This window comes from Aphelocoma coerulescens, chromosome 26 (assembly GCF_041296385.1).
Source record: "Aphelocoma coerulescens isolate FSJ_1873_10779 chromosome 26, UR_Acoe_1.0, whole genome shotgun sequence".
NCBI classification, from domain to species: domain Eukaryota; kingdom Metazoa; phylum Chordata; class Aves; order Passeriformes; family Corvidae; genus Aphelocoma; species Aphelocoma coerulescens.
This window is the reverse complement of record NC_091039.1, coordinates 2,820,176-2,836,509: the sequence shown is the minus strand read 5'-3', so window position 1 is coordinate 2,836,509 and position 16,334 is coordinate 2,820,176. Positions and strand designations below refer to the sequence as shown.

At 59.9% G+C, this 16,334-nt stretch overlaps 1 protein-coding gene across 1 annotated transcript; it reads left to right on the top strand.

Moving 5' to 3' along the window:
* Positions 1 to 7,170: 7,170 nt before the first annotated feature.
* ELF3 (E74 like ETS transcription factor 3) lies at positions 7,171 to 11,985 on the top strand. Its single transcript, XM_068995869.1, has 9 exons — positions 7,171 to 7,289; positions 8,054 to 8,222; positions 8,812 to 9,033; positions 9,266 to 9,349; positions 9,443 to 9,556; positions 9,680 to 9,769; positions 10,337 to 10,453; positions 10,594 to 10,789; positions 10,913 to 11,985. Exons 2-9 carry the CDS (start codon positions 8,060 to 8,062, stop codon positions 11,031 to 11,033), a joined length of 1,107 nt encoding a protein of 368 aa, XP_068851970.1. The 5' UTR covers positions 7,171 to 7,289; positions 8,054 to 8,059; the 3' UTR covers positions 11,034 to 11,985.
* The last annotated feature ends 4,349 nt before the right edge of the window (positions 11,986 to 16,334 follow it).

The following is a 16,334-nucleotide window of genomic DNA, read 5'->3' as shown; positions in this document are numbered from 1 at the left end:
AGCCCTGCCTTGGATGCCAAAAAAAGCTGTTGTGGTTTAGGAACAGTATTGCCCAATTTAGTGTTCCCACTACAGCCATGTGCTGCCCACTACCCCCCACCCCCTTCCTTCCCTGCAGTGGAATGGAGAGGAGAACTGGAGGCACAAAAGGTAAAAATCACAGGTTGAGATAGGAACAGTTTACTGGAAACAGCAATGAGATATGAAAACAAATTACCAGCAACAATATTAACAACAAAAGTGTACAAAAGAGAGAGCGAATCACATGCAAAATGCTCACTGCAGCACACGCTACCCGGATGGGAAGAGATCCCTTCTCCCTGGAAGAGACTCCCCCTGCCCCAGTAATGACATGAGGTGGTACAGAAGGGGTTCTAGCCACGACCCCTCCTGGCTACTGCAAAAATTAACTCTGTCCTGGCTGGAACCAGGACAGGGGTGACTGTGATCCCATAGCTCTCTGTGTGTGTGTGTGTGTGTGTGTGTGTAGGTCTCAGTACCTGTGTGGGCTGCTGTTTCTCATGCAAAAGAGCATTTCTTGGGTGTTGATCTGGTTTAGCTACCTCACGGTGCAAGCTGGGTGCTGTTGTCATTGGGTTTCGTATTGGGGATGGGGTGGGGAGTTTGTGGTGTAAGACTTTTTTTTTTTTATTCTCTTAATTATTGTTATTGTTACGGTTTTGACACTTGAATTCATCCTGGGGACTGGTGGCCTCACTCCTGCCTTGCATGTCTGAGCTACCCCCTGTGTTCCCCTCCCTGCCTCCTCCTGGGCAGGGCAGGAGGGCTGGCATCCCCTGCACTGCCAGCTCCCACCTGTGCAGTGGGATCCCCCAGTGCAGTGGCAACACCGAGATTCTGCTCCCATTTCCAGTGGGATTCTTGATCCGAGGATCTGTGGTGTTGCCCTTGGTTATTCAGTTGATTGGCAGCCTGGATGTGGTTCCCATCTTGTCCCGCAGAAGGGTGGAAAGGGAACTCTGAAGGGCTCAGTTCAGCCCGTATTTCTTCCTCTGCTCTCACGGATATTCTCTGTAGATGTGATGAAGTTCTCGACTGGGAAATGTCTGTGCAAAGCACATTGCTGGAATGGGCTGGTTCCAGCCACCGTGTCCCAGAGCCTGCTGCAGCTGCAGGGCAGCAGGGACTCGGTGCTGTACAAGCCTCTGCTCAAGCTGGGCATGGTCTGTGAGAAGCTGATTCTGGTGTGTGATGTTTGATTTTTCATTCCTAGGAAACGTAGCTGTGTCTAGTTTCAGTGCCAGGCCCTGAACATAAACAAGGGTAGCCCTGGAGCCCCCAGCTTGTCCCCAGCTTGACGGTGGGGGCTGCCCTGGGCCAGACCTCGCTGCCCTGGCACAGGGAGGTTGGGGAGCTCCGAGCCACACTGTCAGTTTGGGGTGCAGGTCCTCCCAAACAGTAAAGCACAAGGTCCCCACACGCAGCTGGGTGTAGGAGGGGTGGCCCCTTGGACTCTGGCGCTTCAGAGCTCAGACTGGGACCGTAGGCTGAGACAGCTGAGGAGGAGCTGGGCTGGGATGAGGGCTCTGCGCCTGCCGGTGGCCATGGGTGAGCTGTTCCATCCCTTTGCACTGTGCTGGCTGCTCCCTCAGGGGCCTGGGGCCCTGCTGCACCACTGAAGTCCCCTCTGATGGTCTCAGAGCCCCTCTGACAGCCCCTCAGGGCAAGGACAGTTTGGAGCTGCCTTTGTGCCATGCACCTCATTTTTCTTTGCCCTTGGGCACCTTGTTTTGTGACAAGGGTGTGATCATACCTGCAGTCCTTCCTCCAGCTGCTGGGTTATGCTTTTTTCCCCAGGGCCTAACTCTCGCTCTGGGGGTCTCCTCAACCCCAGCACACAGGGGCCAGCTCCAGGCTCTGTGGAGGCTGCAGGGCTGCCCCAGAGCTGAGCTTTGCACAACAGGGGTGGAAAAGTGTCAGGAGCCTAAAAGCACTGGATCCCCAAACCACTGTGAGCCCCCCCTGGGCAGTGTCCCCTCCCTGTCACCTACAGCCCTGATGACACAGGATGGCCAGCTGCAAGGAATGGCAGCTCCGGGGTCCCATCCTGTCCCCCCCAGGTGCGTTGTTCCTCCCCACCACCTCTGAGCACAGCTGCCTTGGGGTCTCAGATGCTGCCTCCTGCCTTGGTGCTGCAAAACCAGTGCCTGCTTCCCAGGGAGCTCTCCCAGTGCCCCACACCAGTCCCTCCCCTGCCCCACGCTGAACAGAGCCCAGGTATGACCCCTGCGAAGCACAGGGTTCCAACTTGCTTTCCACAGGCTCCCTGGAGCTTCACCATCCCCTGCAGGCTGCATGCCCTTCTGAGCCCCCCTCACCCTTCTGGGAAGGGACGAGGACCCCCAGCCCCTCCAGGTGCTGCATGGTGCTCCAGCTGTAACTGGGACAGAGGCCAGCACAGACCCAGCTCCCAGAAAAGTACAGCCCTGCACCTTCCTCCTGCCCCAGGGCTTGTCCCTTCATCCATCACAGCTCTGCCCTGGTTCCTGCCAATTGCTCCACCTGGCCTGGGACCCCCAGGTCCAGCCCCACACAAGGCTGGGGCAGCTGCAGCACTGTGTCACCTGCTCCATCACTCCTTTCCGCACAAGGAGCACAATAGCAGATGCCTTTTCACACTCGGAGCTTTTTCCAGAGGCCAGCTCTGTGAAGGCTGGTGTTGTCTCTGTGGGCTTGTGCAGCCCGGCCCCGGGCTGGGTTTGTCAGAGCACGAGATGTGTGCGTGTGTTTTATATCTTGGTGTGTTCCTGTAAATAGTGTAAGTTATTGTGGTCTCCTGCTGTACGTTTTTCAATGGCTGTGTTTGTTTCTTGCCTTTTTGTCTTTGCAAATAAAATGTTCCTGACATGAAGGGACGGAGCAGAGAGGTGGCTTTGAGGAGGGCAAGAGCACAGCCAGGAGCCTCCCATCCCCTCCTGCTCCCATGCGCCTGGCCCAGGGGCTGGGGGAGAGATGGGGAGGGGGGACTGTGGCCGCAGCCCTTCTGGGCCTGCCCGGTGGAGTGGAAAGTGTCCCTCCCCATGGCAGGGGATTAGGCTTGGTGGCCCTTAAAGGTCCCTCCCGCTCCAAACCATACGGGAAGGAAGGGGAAGGGGAAGGGGAAGGGGAAGGGGAAGGGGAAGGGGAAGGGGAAGGGGAAGGGGAAGGGGAAGGGGAAGGGGAAGGGGAAGGGGAAGGGGAAGGGGAAGGGGAAGGGGAAGGGGAAGGGGAAGGGAGGGTTCGGCTCTCCGGGGCAGTGGCGCGGGGCCGCCGGCAGAGGGCAGCGCTGGCTGCGGGACAGCGGCGCCCGGAGCGCGGTCGGGGGGACACGGGGGGGGGCGTCGGGGTCCTGAGGGGGTGGGGGGAGATGCTGGAGGGGGGGGGCGGGGTCCTGAGGGGGTGGGGGGAGATGCTGGGGGGGTTCGGGGTTCTGAGGGGGTGGGGGGAGATGCTGGGGTGGGTTCGGGGTCCTTCCGGGGGTGGGGGGAGATGCTGGGGGGGGGTTCGGGGTCCTGAGGGGGTGGGGGGAGATGCTGGGGGGGGGTTCGGGGTTCTGAGGGGGTGGGGGGAGATGCTGGAGGGGCGGGGGGGTTCGGGGTCCTGAGGGGGTGGGGGGAGATGCTGGGGGGGTTCGGGGTTCTGAGGGGGTGGGGGGAGATGCTGGGGGGGGGGGTTCAGGGTCCTGCCGGGGGTGGGGGGAGATGCTGGGGTGGGTTCGGGGTCCTTCCGGGAGTGGGGGGAGATGCTGGGGGGGGGGTTCAGGGTCCTGCCGGGGGTGGGGGGAGATGCTGGGGGGGTTCGGGGTCCTGAGGGGGTGGGGGGAGATGCTGGGGGGGGGTCGGGGTCCTGAGGGGGTGGGGGGAGATGCTGGGGGGGGGGTTGGGGTCCTGCCGGGGGTGGAGGGAGATGCTGGGGGGCGCTGGGGAGAAGGGGGTGCAATGCAGGGCCCTGCAGGATGGGGGATGTTGGGAGAGTGCAGGGTCCTGCTGGTGGGAGATTTTGGGGGAGATGCTGGGAGGTGAGGCCGGCAGGGGCCTTGCCAGGGCGGGTTGCAGTGGGGGGATGTGTGACACGGTGCCAGTGTGTGGTGGTGCCCTCCAGGGTGGGGAGGGGGACAGCTGAGCCCGCAACCCCTCAGGGCCGGGCTCAGCTCCTGCAGCTTCCATTTTCTCTTTTCCAGCCAGCCAGCACTGGTTAAACTGGTCAGACAGAGCAGCTGAGCGGGAGCTGCCAGCCTCGGGGCTGTGCCCACGCTGACCCCCAGATGCCATCACTCCCACGCACACCCTGCCCCCTGCCTGGGCACCCCCTGAGAACCTGGGGCTGCAGCCTGGGTTTCAAACACACCTGCAGGGCTGGTGCTGAGCAGTGCCAGGCAGCTCTGAGGTGTCTCAGGGGGCTGGCAGTGCCCAGGGGTATCGCAGCCCCCAGCACCATGCCCTGCATCACCCTCAGCCTGTGACATGGCTGTCACCTGTGCGTGAGCCTCCGTACCAACAGCCACCATGGTGCTGCCTTGGTTACACACCTGGGGGTGTCATGGGCCCAACTACCCCTGGCAGGGCAGGTGACACCGCAGCATCCTGCTCCCACCTGGCGCCTCAGCCACTCGTGGCACCACAGGTGCTTTTTCTTGCCAGTCACCATGTCACTCCACATTCATGGCCACCTCTTTCTTGCTGCAGCAAGATGCCAAGCCTGGGCTGGCAGCACCCTGTGCCTGCCAGAAGGTGCACTGGGAGCTTGGGCTAGCAGCAAGGGGACAGCAGGGACACAGCCCTGGGAGGTACCAGCTCTGGTGATGAGATGCTGGCAGCCCTGTGCCACCCATCCTCAGGCTCAAGGAGGAGTTGCTCGGAGCCCATCAGGGCTGCGGCTGCTCCTGGGCAGGGGAGGGTCCCACGGGCACTATTCTGCACCTTGCTGTGCCCTGTGGCTCTGGGGAGTCCATGGGGACACCTCAGGAGAGGCTTATGCCCTCCCAAGCTCCCAGCACAGTGCTTCAGCATCTCCAGGGAGTGTTGCCCACGGCGATCTCCCCAGGACCCATTATAGGGCCCAGGTTGTGGCACATCAGTGGGCAAAGGGGCAGGAAGGGCATTCCTGCAGGCAGGAAAGCTGGAGGGTACCCGCAGGGGCTTGGGGAGGATTGCTCAGATCCACTGGCCTCCCGATTCCCAAACCCCAGGGGAAGGAAGGGGCAGGCTGCGTCACAGAAGGACCTGGAGAGCTCCCGTCATGCCAGGCACACATCAGAGGCTGAGGGTATCACCCACTGAGAGCAGCTCTCTCACCGGGGGTGGCATTGCCGGGGCGCACGGACTGGCTGTGGTGCCTCCCTCAGGGCCACTGTCAGCCTGCAGGGAGGGGGACCTGGGAAAGGGGTGCTCAGGGTGGTCTGTGCCAGACAGCCCCGTCAGGCAGCCCCCAGATTCCCTGCGATGGGAAGAGCTGCGGGTGGGCTGCGCATGGCTCGGGCAGGAGACTCCCAGATGCCACATGGCCACCTCATCAGCGCTTGGCTTGTGGCCCAGGGGCTGGCACAATGTGGGCACGTCCCACCCTGCTGCAGGGACACCAGCATTGCAGCGGTGGGTGGAAAAGCCTTCCCCAGGGGCAGGTTTCCAGCCACAGGCAGGTTTCCCCAGTGGGCAGCCAGGTCCCCAGGCACGGGGGAGCCCTGGGCTCAGTCCCTGGCTGGATGCATGTTCAGGCTCTGTGTCTGCCCACCCTGGTGGCCCTGGCTTGCCCTGTGGCACTGACAGACAGGGCTGCTCCCTGGCACGGGGATGTCCCTGTGGGATGCGTGTCCAGGAAACAAAAGGGCCTGGCAGCACCAAGCACTCGTGACTGTGCTGCGGAGGAATGAAGCTGGGGTAGGTGATCAGCTGCTGGGACCCGCTGCCTCCTGGTTGGCACACGGGCCCTGCCTGCCCCGGAGCTGGGGGATGTGACAAGGGGGACAGGACATGAGCCCCCCTGCCATTGCTGGTCCTCGTGCCAACATGCAGTATCCATGTTTGAAACAGTCTGTCACCACCGTGGTGTCACCGGAGATGGTTTGAAGTGATAAGTGATTAGGGCCCTGAAGTGACAAGGAGGTGGCTGTGTGATGCCAGGGTCTGCTCTGCTCCCAGGTGCCCAGCATTGCCTCAGCCTGATGTGGCATGGATGTGGCTGGCTCGACAAAGTACCAGAACCAGGCAAAGAGGTGCCCAGCTGTGGCTGGGACTGGCCTGGCCTCCCTTGCCAGCACAGGGCTAAACCCAGCAGTAACAGACTACAAAAGGGCCCCAGGTACCCCTGCCCAAAGCCAGAGGGGCAAGAGCCACCACAGGTAATTCCCCAAATGCATCCCACAACCCTGCCTTGTCCCTTGGCACATGCCCTGGTGAGTGTGCCTGTCTGTGCCAGGCGCGTGTGACACGGCAGGGATGGGCTGTCCCGGCTCTGCAGCCTGTCCCAGGCCTCCCCCAGGCAAAACCCGACCCATTCTGACAGACAGAGCAGCGATTCTCGGGCACTTGCCTGGTCTCCGCTCCACCCCCACAGGGACCACTGTCCCCACCTGAGCCCTGTCCCCAGCGCGTGTCCTGCTTGGTCACTGAGACCCTCTGCCTGCTTTGTGCCAGTCCCAGCCTGGGCCCCACGCATGGCCAGGGCAACCCACACACCCCTGCTGACTACCAGGGCTGGGCTGCCCACCAGGCCTGGAGGCTGCTGGGGGCAGTGGCCAGGGGCAGTGTCCGGGAGCAGTGTCCGGGGGCAGTGTCCGGGGGCAGTGTCCTGGCTCCCTCGCTGCAGGCAAACCCCAGGCAGGGATCCATAGGCCCCAGGGCCTGCTCTGACCCCAGGGTGTTTTTGGCTGCAGGAGCTGAGCGAACCTGCTGCTGTGAGCAAACAAACATAAGCCTGGCAAATGGCAGCAAAGAAAACAGCCCATGAAGGCAGTGTGGGTGAAACTCTGGGCACCGGTGGGGCACGGGCTCTGACAATGATTAAACTGGCCAACCCAGATTTCCCGGCAAGGCAGCTCAGGGCTGGGACCCGGTGGTTCATATTATGCAAATCACCTGGATCTGGGAGCATGAACGTTTGGGGCTGGAATTCCCCTCGGGCTGCCAGATTGTTACGCCGCCCAAGCTATAAAAGCAGAGGCACGGGCAGGGCTTGCCCATCGGCACCAGCCTCCCGGGGCCCATGAGCAGTGGCTAGCGGCCAGCCCGGCCTCCGTCTCCCCTTGCTCCTCTCTGGATTACCCGCCGCTCCTGGAGTTGCCATCACAGAAGGTACCAAAGCTTTTTTTTGCCGAGGCCTGGTGACGTCCCTGAGGCCAGGACAGCTGCTTTGCTCTCCTCCCCGTGCACCTTGGCTCTCACCGGGGGATGCGCTTTGGTCTTTTCTCGCTCCACGTTTGCTCTCCCACCGCAGCTGACGCCCTTCGGGGGCCAGCGGGACGGCAGCTCCCTCCAGCCCCCAGGGTTTGTAGAGCAGACAGCACGATTTGGCTTTTTGTGATGGCCGGGCAGGGGCTTGGTCCTGTCCTGGCTGCAGTTTTTGGGATGTGCTTATGGCGACTGGTTGAGAGGACTGGAGCCGCTGGTGCTGAAGTCCAGCGGTGGGCAGCGGGGCAGCTGGCTGTGCCATGGGGCTCAGGAGTGGCCAAGTGCCCGTAGCCCCCACGCACCGAGGGGCTGTGTGTTGCTGTTCTCTGCCAGCCACCTTCCTGCCGTCACCTCTTGCTGGCTGCCAGCAGGGTGAGGCCAGGCTGCTGGGGACAGGGCTCCTCACAAGCACAGTGACGCCACGTCCCCAGCTCGCTCCGGCTCAGCCTCCCTCTCTCCTGGCCCCTGAGGAGGTGGTGAGTCAGGCCCCAGCCCCAACCAGCAGGTGCTGGGTGGATGTTTCTGCAGAAGTGACCTGAGAGGCGACGATGGGTGGAGGGAGGGACGGCCCAACCTCACCCAGCCTGACTCTGGGGTGCTGCAGGTGCTGCGGGTCTGGGTCCCCCTGCCTCCACAGGGCTGGGGCTCACTGTCATCTCTCGGCACAGAGCTCCATGGCAGGATCGTGTGAGATCAGCAACATCTTCTCTAACTACATCAGTGCCATGTACCAGCCGGACGAGGTGCAGCCAACCTTGGACATGCTGGGACACCTCGGGGATGACAGCAGCCTGGGGCTGAGCCTCCCCGCCAGCCAACCCCCCACACAGAGCACAGGTAGGACAGGGGAGTGGCAGTGGGGCAGTTGTGAGGCAGTGCTGCTGGCTGGGAAGAGCACTGCAAGGTCCTTGTCCCACTGGGACTGGTCAGCAGCTTCTACCATGCCTCAGTTTCCCTAGGGAAAGGCCAAAAGGCTGTGGGAGGAGACCCTGGGTGGCCCAAGGTACGGCTGCTGGGAGCACATGTGACTTATACAGGAGATGGGGGAATCATTGTCCTCCTCCCACAGCACAGGCCAGGGGACACGGTGCCAGGGCTCGCCAGGAGCTGGAGTTCGGAAGTATAATCCTGGTGATGGGGGCCCATCATGTGATGGTGCTCAGGGAGGCATGAGAAACACCAGCAGAGCAGCACCAACAGGACAAATGGCACCGAAACCAGCGGTGGGGGCAGTGCGGGGGCACTGCTGTCTGCAGGGCAGGGCACTAAGGACCCTTTAGTCCTACAGCTCTTCAAGTGTGGGCCCTGCTGTGCCCCTCAGGATCACCACTGGACCAGACCAGGTGTCCAGTGGCCACCGGCAGCCCACACGAGGCACACGGTGCTGGCACGGCCTGCTCTGAGCCCTGCTCTCCATCCCTTGCAGACAAGCCGGAGTGGTTCAGCGAGCTCCCATACTTCTGGACCAAGGTGCAGGTGCTGGAGTGGATCAGCTACCATGTGGAGAAGAACAAGTACGACGCCAGCTCCATCGACTTCTCCTGCTGCAACATGGATGGGCACACGCTCTGCCACTGCAGCAGGGACCAGATGCGCCTCATCTTTGGGCCCCTGGGGGACGAGCTCTACGACCGCCTGCATGAGATCAGTGAGTGAACCGAGGTCTCCTCCATCTGCAGGCCTGGCAGCTTGAGGAATGAGGCTGAGAGCCCTCCACTAGCCCAGCATCCCCTGCTTCCCAGGCACTGCAGGGGCTGGTTGCGTGGGAGGGTGTGGGGGCACAGACCAGAGTCCAGGCACAGCTGGGCTCAGCTCCCAGTATGCACTATTCCCCTTCAAATGGAACAGGCATTGCTAATCCCAGTCCTTCACCCCTGTAGCCTCTGACGAGCTGAACTGGATCATTGATTTGCTGGAAAAAGAGGATGCGACTTCCCAGACCTTCCTGAACTCCAGCCACCTGGGTAAGAGAGGAGCCCTGGTCCAGCCTTTTCCCCAGGGATCACATACCGATGGCAGCAAGGCTAACCCCTTCTTCCCTTCTCTGCCCCTTCCAGAGCTGGGAAATCCCTGTGCCAAGGACTCCCTGGAGGACTTAAAGCCCACAAACCCTTTCACAGACTTCACCTGCTTGCCGGGTGCCATGTCCCCAGGCAGCTCTGATGTCTCAGGTCAGTGTTTTGACAAGGGTGGGTTTGGGTCTTGCAGCAATCTGGTGGTGGGGGAAGCGGTGGGAACCAGGGGAAAAGTCTCCAGATGCTCAGCAGTCTGAGCCCTGATCCTTTGCCTCTCAGGGCCTGTGATGTCCCACAGCCCCAACTCTCAGGACTCCGGTGGAAGTGACCTCGACCTCGACCCTGCAGAATCAAAGCTCTTCCCTGATGGTGAGTTGTTAGCTTCCACACAGGAGCTGGGAGGGGAGGGCTGGCTCCCGGGCAGTTCTGCACATCCTGCCTGGCAGTGATTTAGGGACAACACCTGAACACCCATCCTCACACTGGGAGGGAGGGAAAGGTCTGTTTCCCTGAGTGCTCTGCTTCGGTTTCTCTCCACTGAGCAGGGTGAAGGGCAGGACTGGGATAGCTGGGCAGTGGTGATGCTGGGGGAAAGGGGTGGGTGGTGGCAGGTGGGTGAAGACTGCAACCAGAAATCCTGGGCACAGAAATCAGTGTTTGGTATTGATCCAAGCTGGTGGTGGTACTGGGAATTACCAGGAATGCAAGGAAGCAGTAGGGTTTGGGGAAGGAACAGCATGCTGCCCTAAGCATACTGTCAGGGATGAGGGTGGAATGAGGCTGGAGGGAACGGGGCGACCTTGTTCTCAGGGGGTATTTCCCTGGTACCTGGGCCTGAGAAGAGGGCACTTCTGGTCCCCAGGAGGACAAGGAGGGGGAGGCTGTGGCCCAGCATGCACTGGCCAGCCTGACATGTGCCCTTCTCTGTGTGCACAGAGCACTTTTCAGGCAGCAAAAAAGGGGACAGCAAACACGGCAAGCGGAAAAGGGGACGGCCCCGAAAACTCAGCAAGGAGAGCAGAGACTGCCTGGAAAACAGGAAGAGCAAGCACTGTATGTGAACTCTTCAGCTCTTGGCTTCGTGGGGGTGATGGGAGGAAGGGCCATGGGCCTTGGCAGGGCCGTTTAAGGAGATCCAAAGTGCAAGGACCTGCAGGAGCCTCCCTCCTTTACAGCTCAATCTCCTCTTTCAGCCCCAAGAGGTACCCACCTGTGGGAGTTCATCCGGGACATCCTGATCCACCCTGAGCTGAATGAGGGGCTAATGAAGTGGGAGGACCGGCGGGAGGGGGTCTTCAAGTTCCTGCGCTCGGAGGCAGTGGCTCAGCTCTGGGGCCAGAAGAAGAAAAACAGCAGCATGACCTACGAGAAGCTGAGCAGAGCCATGCGGTAAGTGCCCTGCCCTGTCCTGTCCTGGGGGCACCTGCCCCACACAGCTGGCTCAGCCCTCCAGCAGCTCCTCACTGCCTGGGGCTGCATCCAGAGCCCTGATTCCACCTCCATCTCCTGCAGATATTACTACAAACGAGAGATCTTGGAGAGAGTGGATGGGCGACGGCTGGTGTACAAGTTTGGGAAGAACTCCAGCGGCTGGAAGGAAGAGGAGGTGCTCAACAGGGACAAGGAGCTGTAGGAGTCCTGGATGAGCCAGGGTCTGAGAAGCCCCTCAGGGCCAGCCCTGAGCTGGGCTCCTTGACAGGAAACTTTGCCTGCAGCTGTACCTGGAAGCTGCTGCCCCTTGCAGCGTGTGGAACTCCGACCCTCGCAGGGGCACGCTCGTGTGTGTGGGTGGCTGCCAGCACCGAGGTGTTCAGAGCCAACCTTTTGGCTCCAGTAGGTTATTGCAAACTGTGACTTCCCTTGCTGGATTCCTACCTCCACCTGGAGCTGCAGGGACTGGGGCTGTTTCAAAGCCTGAACAGATGCAAAGGGGAAGAGAATTTCAAGCCCTGCTGTGAGAGCCCAGCAGGTCTCCTGCTGTCACCCACCTCCTGCCTGGGCAGAGGAGCAGCACGTCTGTGTCACCTGTGACTGGACAGATCCCAGCTCTGGGGTCTTCCCTCTCACTGCTTGCACTGTGAGGAAGGTGCCCCCTGTCCTGTGGGCTGGGTGAGACCCCCTTTGTGTAGCAGCTTCTCAGTGTGGCACCTGCTGAGAGAAGATGGGAACATTGTGGAGCTTCACCTGGCCCCAGAAGGCCCTCAATGAGAAGAGGATGTGGGACAGCAGGGCCGTGCTGCATTTCCAGCCCAGCTGCCGGGCTGTGTCTAGAGACAGGCCTTTTCCCCAAAAGGAGCTTCTAATTTATGTAAGACCCAAAAAGAGCAGAGAGTGAATGTACAGATATATTTTTCCATGAGTAAGATGTTCCTGTGTGAGAGTGTGCGTCATGGGGCACACGGGTGTGTGGTGGCTGGTGGTGATGCTCAGCTGGACTGAAGTGATGTCACAGGGCACAGACTGGTGCTGTGCCAGCCACAGAAGGGGACTCCAACCCAGCCAGGCACCCGGCAGGTGCATGTGGTTTCCTCCTTTTCAAATGGGAATATAAGATGAATAAATGGTTGGTTTGTTGGGGTTTTGTACCTACCTGTAACTTTTCTTGTTTTTCTTAAAGACATGGTGAGGACCAGGCTCGTGTTACTTGGGATGTCCCATGGCATGAACACCATCTGCCACCATCTCCTGCCTGCTGTGGCCTGGACCTGCCTGGTCATCCTGGCACAGGGTCACAGGGTCTTCCTCAGGGTGAGGTGGGCTTGTCCCAGCCTGGCTCAAAGCCACCCATGGAGGGGCACCTTACATCCGCTCCCAAACCTTGGCCCCTCTGAGAACCCTTTAGAATTCTAGCCCTGGCACTCACCTTTCCTGGAGCACTGGCTCCAAGCCAGAGTTCACCAGCTGCAGGCAGATGGGAAGCAAAGCCCTGGGGGATCTGGGGAAGGGTCTCTCTCAGCACCCTCCACATTAACATCCCCAGCTGGCTGGGGGTCACGGCCTGTGGGAGGACCTTCAGCTCTCTCTGGTCAGGGACGCATGAAGGGATATCCAGAAGCAGCACAGGCACTACAATATGATTAATGCTTGCTCATCTTCCAGCCTGGCTGTTTTCTGGCTCCTTCTAAAACCTGGGTGGCATCAAGGACCACATCTCAGGAGGGGGGACTGCAATGACCTGGCAGTGTGAGCAGCCCAAACATATCATGTTCTCCTTCTTGCCCAATGCCATCTTGCTTCCCCCGTCTAGCCCAGCTGTGAGGAGGTGGGAGGTTGTCCCAGGGGTGCTGAGATGATCTCTCCAACCCACAGGATACATCTTGGGGTGGCAAGAAGGAGTTCAGGGTGTTGAACTCCAAGCAGACTCTCAGATATGTTCCTACCCCGAACATGGCAAACAGCAGTCCCTGTGTGGCTCCTGGCTGGCACACACTGCATTCCACAATGAGTCTCTCTGAACACTGCTGGGCACCAGAGGATCTTGGTGCCACCCTGACCTTCTGCTGGTGCCCAGGACCTGCTGAATTGGAGGCACATAGGGCACTGTGCACTGCTCAGTTCCTGCTCACCTCCAAAGAGAAAAGCCCTGGGACCTGTTCTCTGAGTTTGGAGCTGGACCAGGTCTGGGATGCCCAGGCAAAAGCCATGCCACATCCTTCTCAATGGTTTCAGCCGCTTCCTGGAGGGACTAAGGAAAGAAGCCAGACCACCAGCAGGAGGGTGAGGGGAGCTTTTGCTGCCTCGACAGTAAAGGTGCTTTGCAAAGCCTGAGATGCATTTTTGGCAGGGGGATCCAGCCATTATCATAGAATCACAGAATCATAGAATCCTAGAACAGTTTGGGGTGGTAGGGGCCATAAAGCTCATCTAGTTCCACACCCCTGCCATGGGCAGGGACACCTTCCACTGTCCCAGGCTGCTCCAAGCCCCATCCAACCTGGCCTTGGACACTGCCAGGGATGGGGCAGCCACAGCTGCTCTGGGCGCCCTGTACCAGGGCATCACCACCCCCATGGGGAAGAATTTTTTCCAAAGATCTAATCTAAATCTCTCCTCTATTAATTTAAAACCATTCTCCCTGTCCTATCTGCCCCTGTTCCCTTCATTACTGCCAGAGACAAGGTACCGTTCAACATCCCCCATCCTGCAGGAGTGGGACACATTGCAAAAGAGAGCAGTAAACCCTTCAAAGCAAGGTCTCTCACAGACCATCTGGGCTGTCCCCCATGAGCTGTACTGGCTGAAGCAGCTGGAATTGCTCCCAGTCTGCCTGGCCTCAGCTTGAGTGTGAGGTTGGTGGCTTGAGCATCCTCCTAGAGATGCTGCAGCAACATCAAGGGCATGACCCACCTGCTTTGCAGGGGCAGAAGGTGCCCATGGGCCAGACCCAACTTCGTTTTTGTGGGTTTGACTGCTGTTTATATGTGGTGTTGCCCTGCTGGTCCCCCTGGGCTGCCTGGTCTCATACAGAAGACCTCTCTTCCTTGCCTTCCAGTATGCTGGGCTGAAGTTGTATTGCTCCCAGATACACGCTGGGATGAGGCGACCAGGGCTGCCCTGTGGTGCAAGGAGAGGCCCCAATCCCTGGGTGTGAACCTGGAGCCAGTCCATGGTCTGGGCTGCAGCCAGACCTCCGTCAGGTTCCTTGCGTAACCCTCCCCAGGGAACAGGTTTTCCTGGCTGGTGTCTGCTGGCTTCAGTGAGTGGAGGGTGCCCCAGCTCCATCCCTGACCTCCTGGAGCTGCTGCAGAGAGCAGGCTGGAGGGGTGGCAGCAGGGACAGTGTCGATCTTGCTGCCTGGACAAGCAGCACACGGGGGAGGGGCCAGGCCAGTCCCGGTGGCCATCGGCGTGTCCGGGAGGAGAGCGGGGAGCGGGGCAAGCCCAGCCCCAGGCTGGGTCTCGCAGGAGCCGGCTGTGCTCCTGGCTGCTGTCCCTCGAGTTTGGGGTTGTGGGCGAGGTGTTTATTCTCCGTAAATAGATAACCCCAGCAGGTTGGCAGTGAGAGGGGAGCACTTTGTCACGCAGCCTGGTGCCCTGCCAAGTGCGCCTTGTTTGCTCAAGCAGTTTCATTTCTTCCCCGCTGCAGTTTGTGTTACCTAACTGGCCTGGGACAATGTTTAACCAGCTCCAACAGCAGCAGGGAACCTGTCTGCCTCGCCTCCTGTGCCCCGGTGTCCCCACTGCCCATCACTGCCACTCCACTGCCACCGCTCAGGGGGTGGCACACCAGGAGGGAGGCTTGGGGCAGAGGCAGGGTCTGTGGATCATAAAGCCTGAAAATGGTTTGGAAGGGAATTCACAGACATCGTGATCCACCCCCTCTGCCATGGGCAGGGACACCTTCCACGATCCTAGGGTGCTCCAAGCCCCATCCAACCTGGCCCTGAACATTTCCAGGGATGGGGCAGCCACAGCTTCTCTGGGCAACCTGTGCCAGGGCCTCCCCACCTTCACAGAGAATCCTAAAATCTAATCTAACCCTACCCACTGTCAGTGTGAAGCCATTCCCCCTCGTCCCTTGAGGTCCTCCAGCTGTGGGTACCTTGTGGGAGAGGAGGAGGAGGAGGCAGGGGTGTGTGGACACGAGTGGGGGGACCAGATCCTGCAGCCTCTCGTGAAATCTGTGCAGGTCTGTGGGATGAAGAGCCAGGAAGGACTGGAGAGAGAGCAAGGCTAGAGACAGGCACACACATACACCAACATGTGCACAACCAGCACACACTCGGGGTAACCCCTACAGTGACGTCCGAGCCCATACTGAGCTACCCTTGCAGAGCCTCCCAGCACACTGGCATGAAAAACAGATGATTTGTTTATTTTTTTATTCACTTTGGAAGTGCCTGGATTTTATGACTGTGGCAAGCCATGACAAGAACTGAAGAAAAAGACAATTTTCTTACAAGACAGCCTCCCCTCACCCTTTTACCCTGGGGTCTGTTGGGAGACTTTTCCCATCAGGTGGTGCCAAGTTGGACATGCTTCTGGCACACAGTCCCCATAGAAATATCTTGGGGACCCTTCAAGTCTCAGCATTAAGGTGTGTTTTGTCTCCCTCAAGACTTCCCAAAGGGCCACAGGGGCCATTGCTCAGCCCTGGTCCCAGTTAGGGAAGAGACCAGCTTGCCCTGGCCACTGCTTCCCGAGGACCTGTGGCCAAAAGCAGGTTGCTGTGGCTGAAATGTGCTGAGCGAGAACAGAGAAATTGGGTGAGGGGAGAGGTTTCATCCGGACCAGCAAGAAGGTGTCCAATGTCCCACATGCCAGACCATGAACTGCCCCTGAGCGCAACAGCATGACCTGATTTTCCAGCCGAGCCAGACCGTGGCCATCACCGAGCAGATCGGAGTAGATGGGAATGCAGTGTGGAAGGGGACAGCTGGTGGGAGGCAGGGACCCTCTTTCTGGTTCCCAGTGCTCCCACTGCCTTCGAGCTCCCTGCAGTCCCTGCTGGCTTTCACCCTCCCTTACCCTTCTGCCGCTGCAGCTGAGGGCAGTGCTCAGGGATGGCACAGCAGGAAGCCACTACGGCAACCACGCACACTTTGGGGACCACGGAGGGGAATTGCTGCACAGCATGGGACAAAAGGGTGTGGAGCAGGTGGAACCACTGCTGAGGGGCTCGTGGATGGAGCTGTAGGGGCTGTGCTGGGGGCAGGAAGGTGAATGTTTGGGGGGCTCGTGGATGGAGCTGTAGGGGCTGTGCTGGGGGCAGGAAGGTGAATGTTTGGGGGGCTCGTGGATGGAGCTGTAGGGGCTGTGCTGGGGGCAGGAAGGTGAATGTTTGGGGGGGCCATACAGTGAGGGAGGGGCTGTTACATACCTGCACTTCTGCAAGTGGAACTGCAGAGGGGAGGGCTGTGCTCAGGTCAGGTGTGGAGGGCAGAGCTGTTGCCTAGGGGACCTGCATCACCCAGGAGCTGGGCAGGACGGCGCTG